General features: G+C 36.8%; 1 protein-coding gene across 1 annotated transcript in view; it reads right to left on the bottom strand.

Moving 5' to 3' along the window:
• Window positions 1–19,245, bottom strand: part of LOC117402735 (potassium channel subfamily K member 3-like) — a 57,549-nt gene extending 38,304 nt beyond the window's left edge. Inside the window, exon 1 of the mRNA XM_034004161.3 lies at window positions 18,809–19,245. Within this exon, the coding sequence (XP_033860052.2) occupies window positions 18,809–19,091 (283 nt within the window). The 5' untranslated portion in view covers window positions 19,092–19,245. The remainder of the gene's footprint in view (window positions 1–18,808) is intronic.
• Window positions 19,246–19,776: the final 531 nt, after the last annotated feature.

Genomic DNA, 19,776 nt, shown 5'->3' on the forward strand with positions numbered 1-19,776 from the left:
TGTCCACTGCCCACTGTTATTAGTGTTAATCACATATTAAAAACTACAAATCCCATTACCCATCAATTTCAGTACGCACCTACATTTTTTAACTTAAGCCAGGCTTACACTACACGATTTTTGCTGATCGCCGACGAGCTGAGGAGTTTGATAAAATCTGGGACAAAATGAGGTTGTCGGGGACAAAACGGTCGATAAGTGTGAGAGGGTCTACAATGCCCCGATAACGGCGTCTGCGATCTCCCGACGCTCTTAAGATGTCCTGAAAAATTTCTAACATGTCAGAAAACTAGTCCCCGACAAAGCAATTCGTGAAATGTGTGAGGGGCTACGGGCCGATTTCTTGACGAATGCTGCCAGTAGCCAATAGGACAAGCTAGCAATGACAACGAAGAGAAAGGCTGTGCCCCGAGGTGTGGAGCTTCAAAATAGAGGAAAGGATGGTGGAGATGTGGCATAAGTGACATTTCCTATCATGATCGCTCATTGAAGGAGCAAAGATGGAGGGAAATTGCTTTGGAACTTCAGGTACCTAAGTAAATAATTGTTATTACTTTGTTAACGCCGAAGCAGATACTAGTGTATGTGGCAGTGTGTGCGCTCATTGCAATCCATTTCTACAGTCACTCATATCCCTTTCAAACCCCTGCTGTATGCTTGTATTGCTAATCTAATCAAATATACAAGGAGGAGGGGTGCGCGTCTGTGTGTGTGTGAAATAGAGAGAAATTAGATTACGTTGTTGCATATTTAAACCTTAACAAACTTGTAGTAGCCACTATTAAAGTTGTAGAGTCTGTTCAAAAGCGCAACACTCGCTCGTAGTACAAAATATTTATAAAAGTCGTCAAATTATTCATCAGAATTTGGTATTCTGATGAAAATCGCTTGACGGCCAATCTCCCACGCCAATCTTTTAATCTAATAAATATTTGTACTACGAGCGAGTGTTGCACTTTTTGAACAAATTCGATGTTGTTATTTTGGATGGACCTCGACTCGGTTCAGAGCACAGACGTCAAGGAAATAAATATTGACATTGCTATAATGTTATAACTGTAATAAACGGTTTTTGTTTGTTTGTTTTTATCGCAATATTGAACATTTGTGCAGCAGTCTATGACCCTGAAGTATAAGTTCTCGTACTGGAATTTGCAGAGTATGAAATTAGCAATATCCACGGTCCTATTATACACACATAGTACTTACATATTCAAAATGCATGACTGTATGCTTTCAGTTATATAGATATGAAGCATTATACTATAATATGTATTTATATTTATTTTTGGTCAGTGGTAGAAGTCCAAACAAAAGCATCCTCTCTGCGGACACAATAGGGAAAGCTGGCGAAACCTCATCACACACAGAGGGAGTGAGGCAAAAGACCTCACTTCCAGGCAGAAATGGATTTTAAAGAATCTTGAATTCTTAAAGCCATGCTTGTGCACCGTCATAGTGAAACCAGTTTGGAAGCAAGTAAAATATATATTTTTTTAATGAGAATATTTTTCTAGTATTTATTGTTTTCATATCAGAGGAAAATATTAATAGCAAAATCTACATAAGCCAACTGCGCGTCCAAATAGATCTTCTCCGCGTTTTCTTCTTTTATCTGTGGAAAACAATGCACAGACAACAGCGATCGCCTACTTGCTTGAGTCCATGATTCTCCCGAATGATGTCTACGATTCTATAATGAAAATAGGCGCAGTCCGCGATATATCTCGTGTAGTGTGTGTAGCTTGCAATCCCCGATCTACAGTGAGAAATCGTAGCTCAATCGGTACGTGTGCGTGGCGCTGCGTCTCCCGATTGAAAAAATCGTGTAGTGTAAGCCTGGCCTTATTGTCAGTGCTGACGGCATTTGGTTGAAGCGGGAAGACTCGCTTGAGAAACAAACGAAACTGAACCCACGACTTGTACCAACTGCAGTAAGAAAGGTGCCTATCAGTGGCGCGTGAAGTAAGTGAGCGGCTCAGAGCAGCTCAGTACAAGAATGGATTTAAACGGCTTGCTCAGTATCGCTCTAACCGAGCCGCTCAGAGCGCTGCTCAGCATTTTGTATCAGTGATCAGAGTGAGCGGACAAAGATGGCCACCTGCAGGAAACAAGTGGAGGTGACCGATGGACTTGAAAAATACACCTTGTTTCTCACCGATGAAGAAATTGATCGACTTAATGAAGGTATGTATTAATAATATGTCTAAAATAATAATAATAATAATAATAATAATAATAATAATAATAATAATAATAATAATAATAATAGTAAAAAGGAGCAGTTCCACAAACCTGCCAGAGGCAGAAACGTGTCTGGGACAGGATATCCTATAATATTCAGGCAGTTGGCCTAACTTTAATTACTTCAGATACATGTGTCAAAAAGTGGAGGAATTTAAAAAGAACGTACAAAACTGTACTGTCCAACAACAATAAAACTAGAAGAGGGAAACAAGTATGGGAGTATTTTGATCTGATGAAGGGTGTACTTGGTGGGGATCCTGCGATCAAACCAGTTGCTGTGTTTGAGGCGATGCTGCTGCAGCAAACAACACCTCGTTCAGCAGCAGCATCTCCTGAGGCACAGGCAAGGTCTCCACCATGTACATCATCACCACACAAAACTCCCTCCAAACAAAAAAGAAAACGGGCATTACATAGTAGCCCACCATCATGGTTTAAAGTATACGCAAATGAAAAAAAAGAGGACAGTAGCCAAAAATTTAACACACTAATAGAAATAGGGAATAAACAATTAGAAATGCTGAATGAAATAAATAATCTGCTCGGGAATTTACCCAAATATTGAAGGAGAACATCAAGAAATAGAAGAAAAAAAACAGCTGACAATTGTTATGTTTTATGTATTTATTTGATGTATTTTGTGTATTTATTTGATGTATTTTGTGTATTTATTTTATTTAAGTCTGTACTGTACAATTAACAGCACTGACAATTAAAATAATAATAATAATTCTGTATATACTGTACAATTAACAGCACTGACAAATAAATCTAATGGAATGCATACATTTAAGTCTTATTTTTATTATTATATAATATTATTTTTATTATTCTAATTATTAAATCTTAAGATAGTGTTGTACAGATTTAATAAATAATTATTTTATGAAAATCAAGCTACTATCAAAACTACTCTATAGAAGTTCAGCAATATTGTCCCACTTAACTGCAGCAGTAGAGTGATTGGCACTGCCTTCATCACCAGCTTCGTCATGGGCAACATGACTATTGCCTTCCCTTTCAATTATGATGTTGTGCAAGACACAAGCAGAAATTATAACTTTTGGTATCATGTCTGTTCTGGACATGTCTAGATATGTAAGGCGACAAAATGTACCCTTTAATTGTGCAAAGCACCTTTCAATAACGGAGCGAGCACACCTGTGCAGGTAGTTGTATCTGCTTTGCTTTCTTGTTAGATGCCCACTGTCCCTGTAAGGAGTCAGAAGGTAGGTCTCCAAAGGATGAGCCGAATCACCCTGAACGTGTCCGTCAGAATGAAGTATCTGCTGGTTTTCCACGACTGTGCTAATCTGACTGTTTCTACAGACACGTATATTGTGCACTGACCCTGGCCAGCCTGCATTGGCACCAATGAATTTCATGTCATGATCACAAACTCCTTACAGTAAAATATTTTTCTATTAAAATAACTGTCCTTTTCAATTTCTGGAGCCTTGATTGCTATGTGGCAACCATCAATTGCACCTGTGACCCCAGGAAATCCCCACTTCTCTTCAGATGCTGACATGTTTAACCCAGCATTCTCAATGCTTGGCCACTTAATGACACCTGAGGTCATAGAGGACAGAACATTACACATATCAAAGAATGCATAATGAGCACTCCCCCGGTTAATGCCAAACCTGTCTCCTATCCCTCGGAAAGATTCTTGGTTGCCTAGTGTCCATAAAGTCAGAGTAGTTTGGATTCCAACAGAATTCAAATAGTTGTTTTATATAGTGTTTATTTATTTAGTGTTTTTTGTGCATTTTTTTATGCATGTATGCTTTTATACTTTTTATGTATTTGTTTATTTAGTGCTTTTATGCATTATTTTGATATTGAAAACTTATGTTGAATTTTAACATGTGAAGTGGGGATTTTATGGAGTTGTGGGGACAGTTTTTATCAGAACAATAGCCTACTAGAAAATAACAGCCTAATAATAAAAAACACTGGCATAGTACTTGAATAGGCTCAGAATATGCAAATGAATGCCAAAATGCCAAAATGGTTTTATGTTCTGACATACAAAACGTAGTTGGATATGTAATTATTTTATCATTTTAAACCTGTTTTAACAGGGGAGGCCTATTGATCAATAGTCACTCTGTTTAAGTTTAATTATTATTATTAATGTATTATGCACTAACAAGTTTCAGTAAACGCCACAGATTGTGCATAAATTCTGTCACATTTGTCTTTACCTCGAATGTATCTCTCTGCATACGGAAATGAGATTTCAATTCAGATTCTGTGTACGCAGGCACAATCTGGTCCACAAAATTCTCGACAGCTGCATTGCTTGTTTCTGGTCCAGCACGCCTGGTAAGGACTACCGGTAAAATGTCCTCGAAATCATTGTCAAAGACAAACAAAGGTGCTGTTTTTAACAACTCCATGCCAATGAGCCCCTCGTCTCGGGCCATTTCATCAACAAAAACATCATAAATGCCCGAAAGCAATTAATTTTTTGATGTCATTTTAAAAGTTCCAAACCGCTCTAATGTAGTGGAGTGTTAAATCATTCAAATTACACCCAGTGTGCTGAGCATTCTCACTCTGAGCTGCTCAGTTACGTAACGAGCTTAGTGTTGGCAGATCCGTGGTTTTCCCGCGGAATTGGGCTACTTCAAAAACACAGCCGCAGGAAATATTAAGGAGTCGCGGGTTGATAGATTGGTGGTATAACTTTGAAAGATTGAACTGTTTTCATATTTGCAATATTGTTTGGGATACAGTACCAGCATTAGTATTTCAATAAAGGGATCGCGCTGTAATTCGGTTGCTGGCCTGGTATGAATGCTGATTTGTCCCTTCAGCTCATCCGTACGAATTTGTTGATAGTGACGTGGGATGAGCTGTACTGGGGTTTGTAGTTTTTATCAAATTTATACTAGGTATCTTTTCTTATGAAAGATTTTGATTGTTTTTTTATGCATAGGCCTACGTGTTAATAATAAGCTTGCTTTCAGTTAAAACAATTAATTGGGCTATTTTTGGGCAATATTTTAAGTGACTTTGGGCTATAAACCCAGCAGAAATCTGGCAACTCTGGTGCCTATACTATTAAACTAAACTGTTTTATAACATGGATTTTATAATTGAGGTATTCCCTTATTTTATTTCGCTGTGTTGTGAGCTTGTAAGCTATTCCATGGTACATTTTAATAATTTAACCGAGATGAAGAATTTCATGTTAAATACAGGACCCAAGTAACGTAATTCCAGAGTCGGTGTCAAACATCAATGGAAAAAAAAAGTGCTGCCGAGCTGATGATGAAGAACCTTGTGTAGACCACACGCACACACACGCGGCTGTAAGAAACCCAGCTGCTGTGGTGTTTGTATTAATGCTTATCAATGTATAAACAGAAAAGGGGCTAATAATAAAAACGCTGATGACACAGGAAGAGTCTGGTGCGTGACGTAGATTGAGTTTAATTTAGAACTCGTTTATATTTGTGTACAACAGTACTTCACATATTCCATTCAAAATGATCTGCTTTCATTGAGCTAGTATAAAGGTACATATTTATGAATTTGTCTAGTTTCCTTTCCAATGCAGACACCAAACTGTCTGCTTTAGGAAACATACGACAGCATGTTACTGTGTGACGTTTACGAAGAGCACATTTTATGTATTGCTTGGAAATAAGTAAACGCGTTCAAAAAAAAAAAAAGTTGAGTATTATGAAAACAATATGATTTATGAATGTGATTTGAAAAATAATTGGGGAAAAAAAACAGATGAATGTGTTGTATTGGAAAATTGCATTGCCGGAATGTTCCCGCAGAGTTTATTGATAATACTGCATTACTGGAGATGAAACGGGACCCGTATTAGTGGTATTTAATTTCAAAATTAATATCGCATTAAGTTTCATATGGAATAGCTAATGTGATTAACAAATAAATAATACTGTAGTTTTTAACAAGCCTAACCCTTTACTTCTTTTTTTCAGGCCCTGTAGAAACAGATTTGTAGAAGTGTGCATTCAAAATATGTAATTTGGTCTAAGGTCTTGCCCCTGAGATGTATTTGCGTGCAGACTTTAGAATACACATCAAATGGGAGGCTAAGTTTTGAAAGGGGGGTTGGGGGGGTATGTGTAATGAAAAAAAATGACAACCCTTAAAGACTAATAAATGTAGGCTAATTCACTTCATAATATTTAAAACAATTGTTCATAGAAATAGATTTAGCTTAAAAAAGAGCTGTGGTTTGTCTATGCTTGAGAATGTGGAATGCCCCTTGACTGCGTTTATAGAAAGGCATGGATGGATAATGTTCAACTTCAGACTGCACTACATTTAGAGAAATTCTGGTTATCTGTTATCTGTAAGGGGAAACTATTTTAAAAGTTTACTTTATGGCATTGATTTTAGAGTTAATTGTACACATTACAGTAAGTAATAGAGCTACTTATCATACAGAAATATTTTTTGTCAAGTAAACATCCAGGCTACAGTTTTTTTTCCCTAATAATTTCCACCTGTTTCTTTCATGATATTGTGTGTGTGTGAGAGAGAGACACATTCTCCCTGTGTGTATGTGTGTGTTTTTATGATGGGTTAGGCTTAAAAAAAACCTCTGCCCCCAAGCCTATCTGTCTGCCACCCCATCGCCTCCCCTCTTCCAGAATCCCGGAGTCGCCACTGCTACCTATGCTTAATATTAAAAATGCTTTGATTGTGCATTTGTTACGTTTTTGTTGTTGCGGTTGTTTTGTTTTATTGTTGCTATGTTACGTATTGGACACTATTATATTCAATCCCGCTAATAATTGTTGGTCATAGCTTACTGGTGGATTACAAAGCCCGTTGACATCCACCAAAGTGGATCGCAGTGTTTGGTGTATTGTGGCCACCACTGTTTTAATCAGTTATATGAGCACAGGATAACCATATAAACAGATTCACAAGATAATTCAGACTCTTTATGTGTTTGTCACATAGTCTAGCCTGCTGCACATGATGATAAAAATATGGCAATCCATGACATAAAGCTTCCTATTCATTTAATTGTATATTTACAACACACAATCCAACTGTGTTGGTAAAATAAAGGATCACAAGATTTGTTATGTGCCTCTACCTAACTTAAAAAATGTACGTCTTCATTTCTGCTAAAGATTTTCCTGTTTTTTTCAGTACCATATAAATATTTTAAATAGATTAATTTTAATATTTTTCCATATCCCAAAAGGCACTTACTGTACAGTACTTGGCTCATTTTAAAATGCTGTAAACCTTACTTTTACAGAAAGTGTTATAACAGCTGAATGTTACATTGATTTTTACACTTTAATATCACCCATAGAACTTATTCATGATCATCCATTTGGATTGCTTTGCAGTACTGCCCCTCCAAGTGCTTCAGCCACAGCTGTGGGGACACTGCTGTAGTGCTTAATCACATTCATTCTTAGTACTATAGTCACACATATTGGCACAAGCTGGGGAAATGCAACTAGCCAAATAAGAACCCTGCATAGCATGCCCCATTTATCCAAGATGTTGTTTTTCTGTGAAATGGGAAACATACACCACTATGTTACCAGTCTAGCACAAAACAAATTTAGCATTCTCCTTAAATAAAATTCAGATATTTTTTTCATGTTTATTTTGTATTTCTCTTTTACAAAATAGCCATGAAACCTTTTAAAAAGGGATTACCTGGAATCACCATCGTCCCTGTTTATTATTGTATTACACTGAAGGTAAATTCATAATGCAGTCATTTCATAACCATGCCATAACATAAAGAACACTTTATTTCACACATTACTTTACAAAAAGTATTTTGCAATTTTTTTATTTATTTTTTTATACTTGAATTACATACTACGCAAGGTCAAATGCAATCTTCAATAGATATACATGTAAAATCTCCTGGAAGTGAATACAAGATCAAGGTGGCTGAAAGTCAATGAAGGGTTACAGTGTCCCACAGTAGAAAATGTATTTAAATAAAAAATACCAAAATTGCATAGTTTGTTGCCAGTTATAAGAAAACTATAAACATCTCATGTGGGTGGAATGTCCAGTCTGGTAGATACAGGGCATTAAGCTGCAGGGGAGCACCACTCAAGATATTCTGCAAAACTGCAACTTAATCATTTAGTTGTCTGTTGTAAAAGACTGCAAACAGTTGTCAGATCTGGTGTTAATGGTTGAGAAACACAAAACATTCACCATCCCCCTTATGATGTAGCTTGTGTTTGGCACAAAAAACACATGGACTAGACTCCCTACTCATACTAAAGCATAGCTGCTACAACATCAAGATAACAACTACTGATTTTGTCTACTTATCTACAAAGATTCTGAATTTTCGTTGCACAAATTAATTAAATTAGGGATATCACTGTAAAACAAAGAACAAATTCAATCAGACAAGTTTAACTCATGCTTTACCTAAAGAACATTTCCTAAGAGATCTCTATCTTCAGCAAAATATTTTAGAAACATGTTTTATGTGAATACAGCCCAGTATCACTTTACCAGATATCCTGTACTCCAGATATTGCAATCCATCATTCATATAGGCAATCAGATTCTCTCATGATGAACTGCTACAGGAGATAAATACACATATTGGGAGATCCCAGTTTTGTCTTTGTACACTGTTCGAATGTTTCATGCTGCAACAGGGAGGCAGAAGCCAGTGATTTGTTTCAAAATGTGTCTGTGAACATGATTCTGTGAATGGTCCAGGACCAATGAGGGAGGCTGGTTGTTCAGATACTCCTTAGTCAGGAAACTTGCATCATTTCCACCCACTCCATGGGACTTTATTTATCTCGCCTTTCATCATCCCTTAATTCACAAACACTGGAAAAATACAGTATTAAGGTTAATGAAGGTTGGTTTTGCCAACATCTGGTAAGTACAGTATCTATACTGTTCTGTGCACTTTCATGTCCAAACCCTGTATTGTCGCTTGCCAATAAGAAACTGCTTCTACATTTTAAAAATAGTAACTGAAAAAAAGTGTTCGGTAAAAAATAGATATGTTTTATTATGAATAGAAAACTACTGTAGAACACTAATTAAAACAAGCATATCTTGTTTTATTTTGCTGGAGAAATATAACCTAATAACAAAACTGTTATGTATGTGTACAATACTCTGATAGTTCTAGAATGGTTTATTACTTCATGGCTGCTGACTTTGTTTTTGAATGGCACACAAATACAGTCACTGCTGACCAAGATACCCAATAGTTAAAATTTAAAAGATGGTTCATGGACTGAATTACTGGCTGCTTGGCATGGCTTTATTCTGCTTCACTGATTTATTGCCGGTGGCTTGCCTTATGTTGAATGTGAAAATGAGGGGGAAAAAATTGGACATCTGCTCTGCTTATACCTGATTGCCTCCTTGTTCTATTTGTGTTGGTCATAAGATTGTTCAAGGGTGAATGTGGGATGTAATATCGGCAAACTATATGGCCAGAAAACACTCAGCATCTAGTCAAAAAGCACAGTGCACAGTTTAGAAACATCTCAAATAAAAAATCAGAAGGCGTAATCAATCTAATAATATGATAATGTTGTTGAAGTTACTTGTCCACTTTCGAAGAAAAGCAGGGGTTTTATCCTTTGTATCGTGTCAAAAGTTTTACAGGTCAGAAATTTCCTCCTGATTTTGGTATGTGTAACCCTTATTCTTGCTATTCCATCTTGTGTCCACAGTTAAAGGACAAGGTAGCTGCTAACTAATGAGGCGTATCATGTCTGAGGTATTAGGTTCGCAGCTCAATCTCATGTTCACAAGACAGACTCCCAACTCACTGTCAAATGAACTTCGACATTTGGCTGGTTTGTGACATTTCTTAAAGACATGAATGCTGCTTTTTCAGGCAGGTTCAAAAAATATGAAAGCAATATGTAATCCATCACACCTTGGTAAAGCCATGCAGTATTAAATATGCATTATTTTGATAGCACCCTGTTGAAAACTGATATAAATAACCTTTTTAATTATATATATAAAAACATAAAAAAAAACATTACAATTGTTATGGCCGCTTTATTATGATAAAAGGCGTTACTCACTTTCCTACAATGAAATACTTTTATGCAGCTTCTGGTGTATTTATAGACTGTATTTTCTCTTGTTCAAAGTCATTGTCAGAATCTGCAGTATCACTCTGAAACGTGGAAATGACTTGCTTGTGGTCCAATGTCAAGTGAAAGGCATGTCAGCCCAGGCCTCTTTGACAGTCAACATCACAAGACCACTCCCACAGTGGGCATTACAGGACTTCCCAACCAATACAGAAATCCTAGTTCAAAACACCAAAAACCAGAGGCAAGTGGATTAAGGAATCTTGCAGCCTCTCCACCTGTCAAAAGCATTGTGTATTTAGTACAGATGTTCTCTACAGCTATCCCTGGAGACCCCTAATACTCCCAAGTTTTTTTTGTTTTGTTTTGTTTTTTAACCATGGCTATTGCTTTATACTGCAAAAGTAATCCAGTACCATACTCAAGGACTTTGAGACTTCATCAACTGTGGCTATTATGCTGTGTGTGCAACTAGAATACATTGGAACATTTAGTATAGCTAATTTAGAGAAGGAAAAGAAAGTGTAAAAGCATATAGAAATTGTGGACAAGTGCAATCATTTAAAAATGTTTAGCCTTTATGCTTGTTGAAAGATATTTGGAATTAATAAACATGTATCATGACTACATATAAAGCTAGGTTGACACAAAAACTAAGACCAATTTTATATAGTCTCTATCTAATTCATAAATGCTGTTTTATTTGTGCACATTGCTTCACAACTTATTTTGAAGCTAGTTTATGTGTGGGCTTAAAAAAAAGGACAATAACGCAGAAATTGGTGTTTAAAAATTGAGCAGCAAAAAAACTTGAATATCAAATAAAAAGCTATTGAAGTTTATCTCCTGGTGTTTTGACGTGTGCATTGATTGATATTTCCATATTATCTTAATAGGTCAAAATGCTTAATTAGCAAGGCAAGACATCTGAAGAAACATTTTCAATGAAAGCACAGGCTTTCAAAATCTGTCTGTCAGTCTTCCTATGTATAATAGCTTTATAGCTCATTAGGTTTGTAGTCTTTTATTACACATTAACAACAACATGCGTCCAAATTATGAATGATTTCTTCTTATGAAAGAATTCTCTTGAAAAGTACAATAAATCATAACTGTCTTTCAGTCAGGACAGTCTTGCGTTAAATAACCACCTTTATTATAATACAAAACTTTACAGACTTCCAAAAACATTGGACCCAAAAACAATGGTTGAAGAAAAATAAAAACTAGAATAAAAATAGTTGGAGCACAGCCTCATCCTCCGGAGCATTACGGTGCCACCTGCTAAAAAACAAAGAATAAAATAATACAACTATGCGCCGTGTTCAACCCGGTGAACAATAGATATTAGACAGAGGAGCATTGTATACTCCCCCCATCCTGACAAGGCTGGGAGTGAGGAGGTGGTGGTGGTTGGGGAGGAGGTGGTCATTGGAAGCACGGCAGGACTAAGTTTGCGAAGTAGGTTTATATACATAATAGTTTGATGGGAACTTTCTGGGAACTGGCTTGTAGTTTGACCAGTGAACAAATCCGTAGGCGTTCCTTGTTAGTGAGGGTGACTTCTAGTCTTCTCGAATGTATCCTCTATCCTTCGCTTCATTTTCCCCTTGGAGGAAGTAACACATGCTTCCCAGCCTTGGAGGCCGATCGGGGTTCGATCTCACCTCCGCGAGGGCGGCTCTCCACGAGCCAAGGGGAAAGCATATCATCTTCCAAAGCATGTCATCTTCCTAAAGTCACAAGCACATCATTTCTATTTCAAGTACCAGGGCTTATTCCTTGCAGCCCTTGCTCCTGTTCCATGAATTTCACCTATCAAGATACAATCAATATACATTGCTATCTAGTGGTGTATATCATTACATAAATAGTTAATTTTACTATTTTCTTTTTGTTAAAAGTTAATTTACTCAGTTCCTTCATTTTCTGTTTGATAAGTGTCATCTGTATTTTGACTACTTGTAGACAGTGGGTTTTTCTAAAAAAGAAAAAAGAAAGAAAAAGTACTCAAGATGGTAGATAGCACCTTGTTAAAATGAAAGTAGATATCGTGACCAAAATGTAGAATTAAGATCACTGAGTTTTAGATTATAACATTTAAATAGCTTTTTTTTTCTGTGCGATGCATAGCCACAGGGGTATGCATCGCTTTCTAGTCCTTCACTAAACTTCATGTAAAACATTAATCAGCTTATAGCTTACTGGCAGCGGTGCTCATCTCCTCCGCAGCAAGGAATCTAGAAGGTACTGAGCAGCCAAATCTTCTCTCAACTTGGATTTAAAAAATATATATTAGAATGTAGCAGCAGTGTGGAGTAGTGGTTAGGGCTCTGGGAGGGTTCAGTCCCAGGTGAGGGACACTGCTGCTGTACTCTTGGGCAAGGTACTTTACCTACATTGCTCCAGTAAAAACCCAACTGTATAAATGGGTAATTGTATGTAAAAATAATGTGATGTCTTGTAACAATTGTAAGTCGCCCTGGATAAGGGCGTCAGCTAAGAAATAAATAATAATAATAATGTAAGGATGGGGCTCCCAGTGTCTGGTCATAAGACAAGCACCAAAAAAATTCACACTACATTTCTGGAATTAGTGTACTTACATTAAAATATATCTGAAATATGGGACAATACAATATATTTCAAATGGGAAAATAGTGTTCTCATTTGGACAGAATATGAATTGACAAATCGTTGATCTTGTGATTGAAGGGCATAAAATGAATATTTACCTTGAATGCTTGAATTCGATGTTGTTCACACAGTTTTTGGTTGCTTATGAAAAAAAATCACAATTCCTGCCTTATGACTTGTATTTGATTTCCTTGTTATAAGAGTTCAAGAGGATGCTGGGAGGTCTCTCACAGCCAAACAGCCTATAGAAGGCGTTCTGAGTGAAGTGATTCTTAGTTGGATATATGTATTTTGTTTCCCATATGGTTCCCGAATAAGCACGGAATTAAATAAAAGAATGCATTTTGAAGTACGTAATCTAAAAACAGACTAGTTCCTCTGATTGTTCTCTATGTACTCTAATAGTTAATTCCTCATTTTAGGATTTAGGAAATGGGGCTTTAATTCCTAGATGGCTCCACTAGTCAAAGTCTTGTGTGACTAACCTTTTGAATGCCCATGTTGCTTGGGTGGACAGGTGCAACACTAAAGATTTTGAAGCAAGTGCAAAGGTATATCTTCTTCCTTATTAGTTTTGTACATTAGAATTCCTTTGAAAATGTGCCTTTAGCTTTGCTTATAAAATGGACCCAGATTGAAATGCTTTATGTTAGTGTCATCCAGTCCTATTTCCTCTGCTCCCTCCCAGAGCATAAAACAAAACAACAACAATGATGCAGCTGTTTCAGCCAACAACGTGTTCTTTAGCAAGTGATTTCCTGCAGGACATAGCTACACAGTGTCGTAACCAGAGCTGACATTCTACTGAGGTCAAACATTAGGTTTCAAGCTATAGCTGGCAGTATTTATATGACTGCTTGGTATTTACTATTCAACCTCCAAATCTATGTTACACAGCAAACCAGTAGAGAAAATTAAGGAGTCTTTTGTACTTTACCAGAATTTTTACATGAACATCAGCATTGATGATGCAAAAAAACAACCCAGGACACGACCTCGGTGTCCTTATAGCTAGTTACGGCCTTGGACATACATGCATTGAGCTCTTGTTTCTCATAATGTATTACATTACACTGAATAGGTGGAATACAGAATAACAAAGACTATCTTATTTAAAGCATTGAAGTATCTTCTAATAATGTTATGTTTTTTGATTGACTACCTGCCCTAGTGCATCTGAGTTCTTGGCAAAGTTGCCTCTTGCTGTTAGTAAAAGCTGACCCATGTCCATATGTTACTTTAAGAGATCTGGGATAATGCTTTTCATTTCCTTTCGAACAAACTGTGTCAGAAGAGATTGGTCTTTTAACTCCCGAGAGGTTTTTTAAATTGTGTTCTTGCAAAGACAGCGGGATCAAATAGTTTTTTAAGCATCAATTATTTTCCACCACAGTGCACTTTTGTACCTGATCAGACTTTGATGCTTAATTTAATAGCTGCTGGACCTTTTTTCTTAAATAAAAAATGCTGGATTTGCTTGATAGCAGAAAGGGCCATGCATGTGCACCTAGCATTAAATAGTTTTTGCCAATGTAATGGCTTAGAGATGCCCCAGCAGAGATCTTTATGTATACATTTATATTTTGTGCACATCAACAACAGTTTCTATCAATTATGTGACTCTGAAATGCAGGAGAAGTCATTATTAATATGTTTGCAACCTATGTGAATCAATTGGAGATGAGCACGAATGTGAAAGCTGAACATTATCATTAGAGATGTTCAAGTGGCACTACAGTACATAAGATGATGTTCAAACTATTAGAGCTTTATTATACTGGAATTTTTCTCATGTTCTGATCAGTAAAATAGTTGGTAAATTCTATTAGGAAAACCTTCACAGAATGTTTATTCAGTAAAAATCAATCTACTGTACCTTACCAAACCACTTTCTACCAAATACTGTCACATATATTTGTATCTGAGAGTAATTGATTTCCATTCATTGTTATTTTTTATTTAGAGCTACCTCTTATTATTTTAAGAATACTATTTTCATCATTGCAGGCCTTAACCACAAACACACACTTTGAAATGATATGAGCTTGGTGATACGTTTAAAGAAATCTTAGAGATAAATGAAATGAACCCTTCCTAGGTATATTTCTCAATGTTATACAGTATATAGGCTACGTCAGTAATGGCTCCTGACTTTAATAAGTGGGGAGGCAAAACAACAAAGGCTGCTTTTATTGCTTTATATACAGTATGCAATATATTCCCCTGCCAGCATAATTGTTTTCTATTGTTAATTATCACCTGCACCTAGACACGATTGTAAATTAGAGCCAGATGCAGAGTATTTAAGGAGAGCAGGTAGTCTCTTCTGGGTCTCTCCTGTGTGAAGAGCCCCGATGGTGTGTGTTATCTGTGTGTATTAAAAAAAAAAAAAAAAAAAAAAAGTACTGTAAGCTTTTTTTTATTGTTATGTGTAAACTTGTGTGGTTTTGTGTTGTTGCAACATGTAAACAGCTTAGCTGTCCTATGTTAGTTAGATTCCTGAAAAGTGTATAGTCAGGGACTAGTGTTTGTTTTTGTTTGTTTTATTTTATTTTGTGTTTAAAAAAGAAATAAAAGCATGATTGCACATTTGAAACCAAGATCATGTGTGTGTTGGTCAATAACCTGTACTGAAAAGAACCCAAAGTGTTCAAGACACTGCCACCTCCCTCCACCCTTAAAGGACCACCCGCCGTGAATCCCATCTCCTTGATTTTCGCCCTCTTCCACGGGCGGGCTTGAGGGTGGGTCTGTCCCTCTGGCGCTTCCAGGGAGGGACCGAGAACCAGCCAAGAGGGGCCCGAATGGCTTGACCAGGCTGACCGTTGTGCAGGCCGGTAACCAGGTGGGAGTAGCAGCTGGCTGAGATATGAGGCTTGGGAGCGACAAAACGACGTCTGGAATTCCAGGGGGAACACAGCAGGCGGAAGGGGGAACGTAAGTGATGTCTGATGTCGGTGACGTGACGTCTTGAATTCCAGGGGGAGTGGAGTGAGGGACCTGGCGAATAACTGTGCCTGCTGGTGCACCGACCTGGGCACCAGGTCCATCACAGGGAGAGTAAAGCATTCCGGCAGGGCATCCACTGGCACAGGGTAAGGCTAACTGAATATAACAAAAACATGGTGGACTTAATTGATGAATCCTGAGTGATGTAATTTGTTGAAAAAAATATTTTTACAGCCTGTGGAAGATTTTTTAAATCACTGTAGCCCACAGAAATCCACTGGGAAGATGAAGAGCCAGTTGAAAAAACAAACTGTGAACACTTGCAGTCAACCATTTCGTTTTTCGTACCATGAGCAATTAAAAAGGCAATTTTGTTTTGGTCCTCCCTGTTGAAGAAGGTCTAATTTAGGTTTTGGACGACCTTTATTGTTATTTTTTATTCATATTTTTTCTTCAATTGAAAACGAGGAAAACTGCGCATGAATTAAAAAAAAAATCTACAACGTTATAAAAAATATACGATACGGAAATTGAAACTTAAGGGAGTAGCCACACGTGACCCATAACCTGCTTAGCAACAGACACATCAAGATTAAGTCTAATTATGAGTGGTAGAGGCTAGCCGCAAGCTTGCATCGTGTAGCCAATACAAATACAGTAAAACTTGACAGACAAATGGTGATTGCAGGTGGAATCCCTCGGAAAGCATGACGTAAGGTAAGGTTTTTTACTTTTACAAAATGACATGTAGTCTTAGCCTCCATAGCCTCTTACACATTTTTAAAGGTATTTTAACAAATGAACAACACAGCAAAAAGAAAAATATTCAAGATAATTGATATTATTATTTGTTTATTTAGCAGACGTCTTTATCCAAGGGGAATTACAGAGACTAGGGTGTGTGAACTATGCATCAGCTGCAGAGTCACTTACAACAACATCTCACCTAAAAGACGGAGCACAAGGAGGTTAAATGACTTGCTCAAAGTCACACAGTGAGTCAGTGAGTGAGCCGGGACTTGAACCGAGGACCTCCTGGTTACAAGCCCTTAAGGCTCAAATTATCAAAACTATTTACCCCAAATGGTCATTAGCTCATATTTTGAGTCTGAAAGGAAGAAAAAAAAAACATTTACAATTCAAAAGAAAAAAATAAACAAGTGAAGAAAATACAAGCTTTTAATTTAAATGTTTTTATTTAACTTTTATGAGTATTTTTCCTTTTAGATGTTAATGGTGAATACAGTAAATAACTTTGAGAATCTAGACCAACATGTACAGTATATATATACAGGTCTGAATATTCCAGAAAAAGACTGTCCTGTGGATTGAGTGACCAAACTAGACAGCTCCTGCAGCCAGACTAGCCATAAAGCATTTTTTTCTGGTTTTGCTCCCATCAAGACAATGATGTCAGTTCAAAATTGGGCAAATCTAATTGTATTTTAATGCAACTGTGAAAGTTATACATTCCATAAGTGATTTCTGAGTTTACACTTTTAATAAATGCAATTTAACACATCTTGTTATCGTGTTTTACTGGCACACTAGAGGTCTTTTGTATTATATGCTGTTGATATACTGCAAGACCATGAAAACCCAACCCTGCATTTTGCAGCTTTGTCCAGCCACATAAAACATTGCCATGCATCTTAAGGTGAAATGTATTACACCTCTATGGATGCTGAATTGTAGATGTGTCCATTATGTTCTATGTGTGTTGAACAGCCTGTGTAACTAACTCTTTTCACTAACCCAAGAGATACAAGTGTTAACTCCAGTCTCTTAGTTTTTAAAAATTCCTAGAAACAAACAACTAAATAATATAATTTAGGTCAATTAAGCACTTTCAAGTTGGCTTGTTATTTTGCAAACAGATGCCATATTAATATAGAGGTGTCCTTTAAAGAAAAATAAGTAAAATAGAGACCTTCTTAAACTCTTTGAAAGTATGTCCCATTGTCTTATTTGATTGTAATTATGGTTTTGTTCAGTAAATTGAAACACTTAAGTCAGAACCCCACCACTACCCTCCACTACACCAACACTGAGTCCACCACAGTCAGAACCATCATGTCTGTTATCTCTGTCTCTGGGCTTAATGCAAGACCATCTGCATGTATTAGTGTAGAATAGAAGTGTCCAAATATTACAGGGCCATTTCAATATCTGATTAGGTACAGAGTTGTAAACCTGTAACTACTATATCAAATATACACGTTACCAAATGATAACAAATAACATTAACATTGCTGGAATCGTCGTGTTTGTGATGTATCGTGGTGAATTTGCAATAATGATTTATTATTTTAGTTTCAGTAGGTGGCAATATGATGTACGGTTTATGTGCACTGTTTATTTTGGACGTTATCCCCCCGATTAAAACTATAAATGCATGGCCTTGGATGTATACAAGAAAAGCCTTATCCACACAAGCACAGGTAAACTGTTAAAACATCTGATATATAAAATTAATCCATGTACTTTATTCAGGAGCATTTGAATTAAAAAGCAACACGCATGGCAATCAATATGGTACAACCAACATCTTTTTCAAACATTGTTTTCTAAATGTTCGCCCGGAAAACAAACAAAAAAGTAGGGCTACACGAAAATGGTAATCCCAATATTCAATCACGATGCTTGCACCATAAATCAAACGCCGTCCTATTTCGAATTGACTTTAATCAAAAGCAGCATACGGTACACTAACATGTTCTGTATATCGCCTTTGCAAATATTTAATTAAAACCATACAAATTCGGGTTTTAAAAAAAAAACACTAATACGACGACAAAAATGTTGTCATGAAATATATACATGTACTCGATTTTTTTTTTTCAAGGTAAATAATATCAGTGAAGTAGTATCAGAAAAAATAAATAAACGTCTCTTACCTATCGTTGTGATCACAGTGATAGCAAAATAAAACGATCCTGCGAATCTCCACTGCACTCCAGCCTTGTGGGGTTTCAGTTGCAATACCACCCCTTCAAGTTCATCAAAGTTGTCATTACTCAGGTTATATTTATTCATCAATTCATCTTTTCTATCGTCCAATGTTTTCTTCTGGGACGTCTCTTGCTTAGATTCCAGGGCATCGAAAACAGCTGCTCCAACCAGCAGATAAGTAAAGGTGCAGATGATGAGGGCGAGGGTCCTCACGTTTTGCCTCTTCATGGTCTAGGTGAGCGGACGGGTGCTAGAAGTTGGAATGTTGATCTGGAAGACGGAGAGCTCGGCTGGTTCATGGCTACGCTGTGCCTCGCGGAGAGCGTTGTACTAAGCCGAGAGGTCTTTGATGCCTTTATTTACTGAAGCACTGATTTCCTGGGAGCTGTTCTTTCAGCACCACCCCCAACCTCAGACCCTCTACATAATAAGGAGAGTATGCCTTATATGGTCAGAGGCTCAAAGGTTTAAACTCAATTAATGCATATTGCTAAGACTTTTAACCATTAGTACGCGCTTTCCGATTGGAAATTATGTTTAATGTTTTGGATAAAAACGATAATTAACTGCACTAAAACTAATACCACAATATGCAGAGATATTAATTTATGTTAAACAGTTACTCAGTAATAGCTCATTTATATTCTTTGTTATTTTTAACTTTGCAGAATGGCTTGAGTAATATTTTTCCCTAACACATACAGTTCGGTGCTTCCTTTCTTTTTAAATTCCAACGTGCAATTTACAGTAGTTCAATATACTGCACTACTGTACTGTCGCAACAAATAAAGCATGACTTAGATAATTTATCTATTAATTCAAGTTAACGACTGAATGTAGGCTTTAATAGTCAATTGTAGGATACGCTGAGTACAATTTGAAATAAGCAATAACTGGTTTTAATTTGCCGGAG

The sequence above is a fragment of the Acipenser ruthenus genome, chromosome 5 (genome assembly GCF_902713425.1).
Source record: "Acipenser ruthenus chromosome 5, fAciRut3.2 maternal haplotype, whole genome shotgun sequence".
Lineage (NCBI taxonomy): Eukaryota > Metazoa > Chordata > Actinopteri > Acipenseriformes > Acipenseridae > Acipenser > Acipenser ruthenus.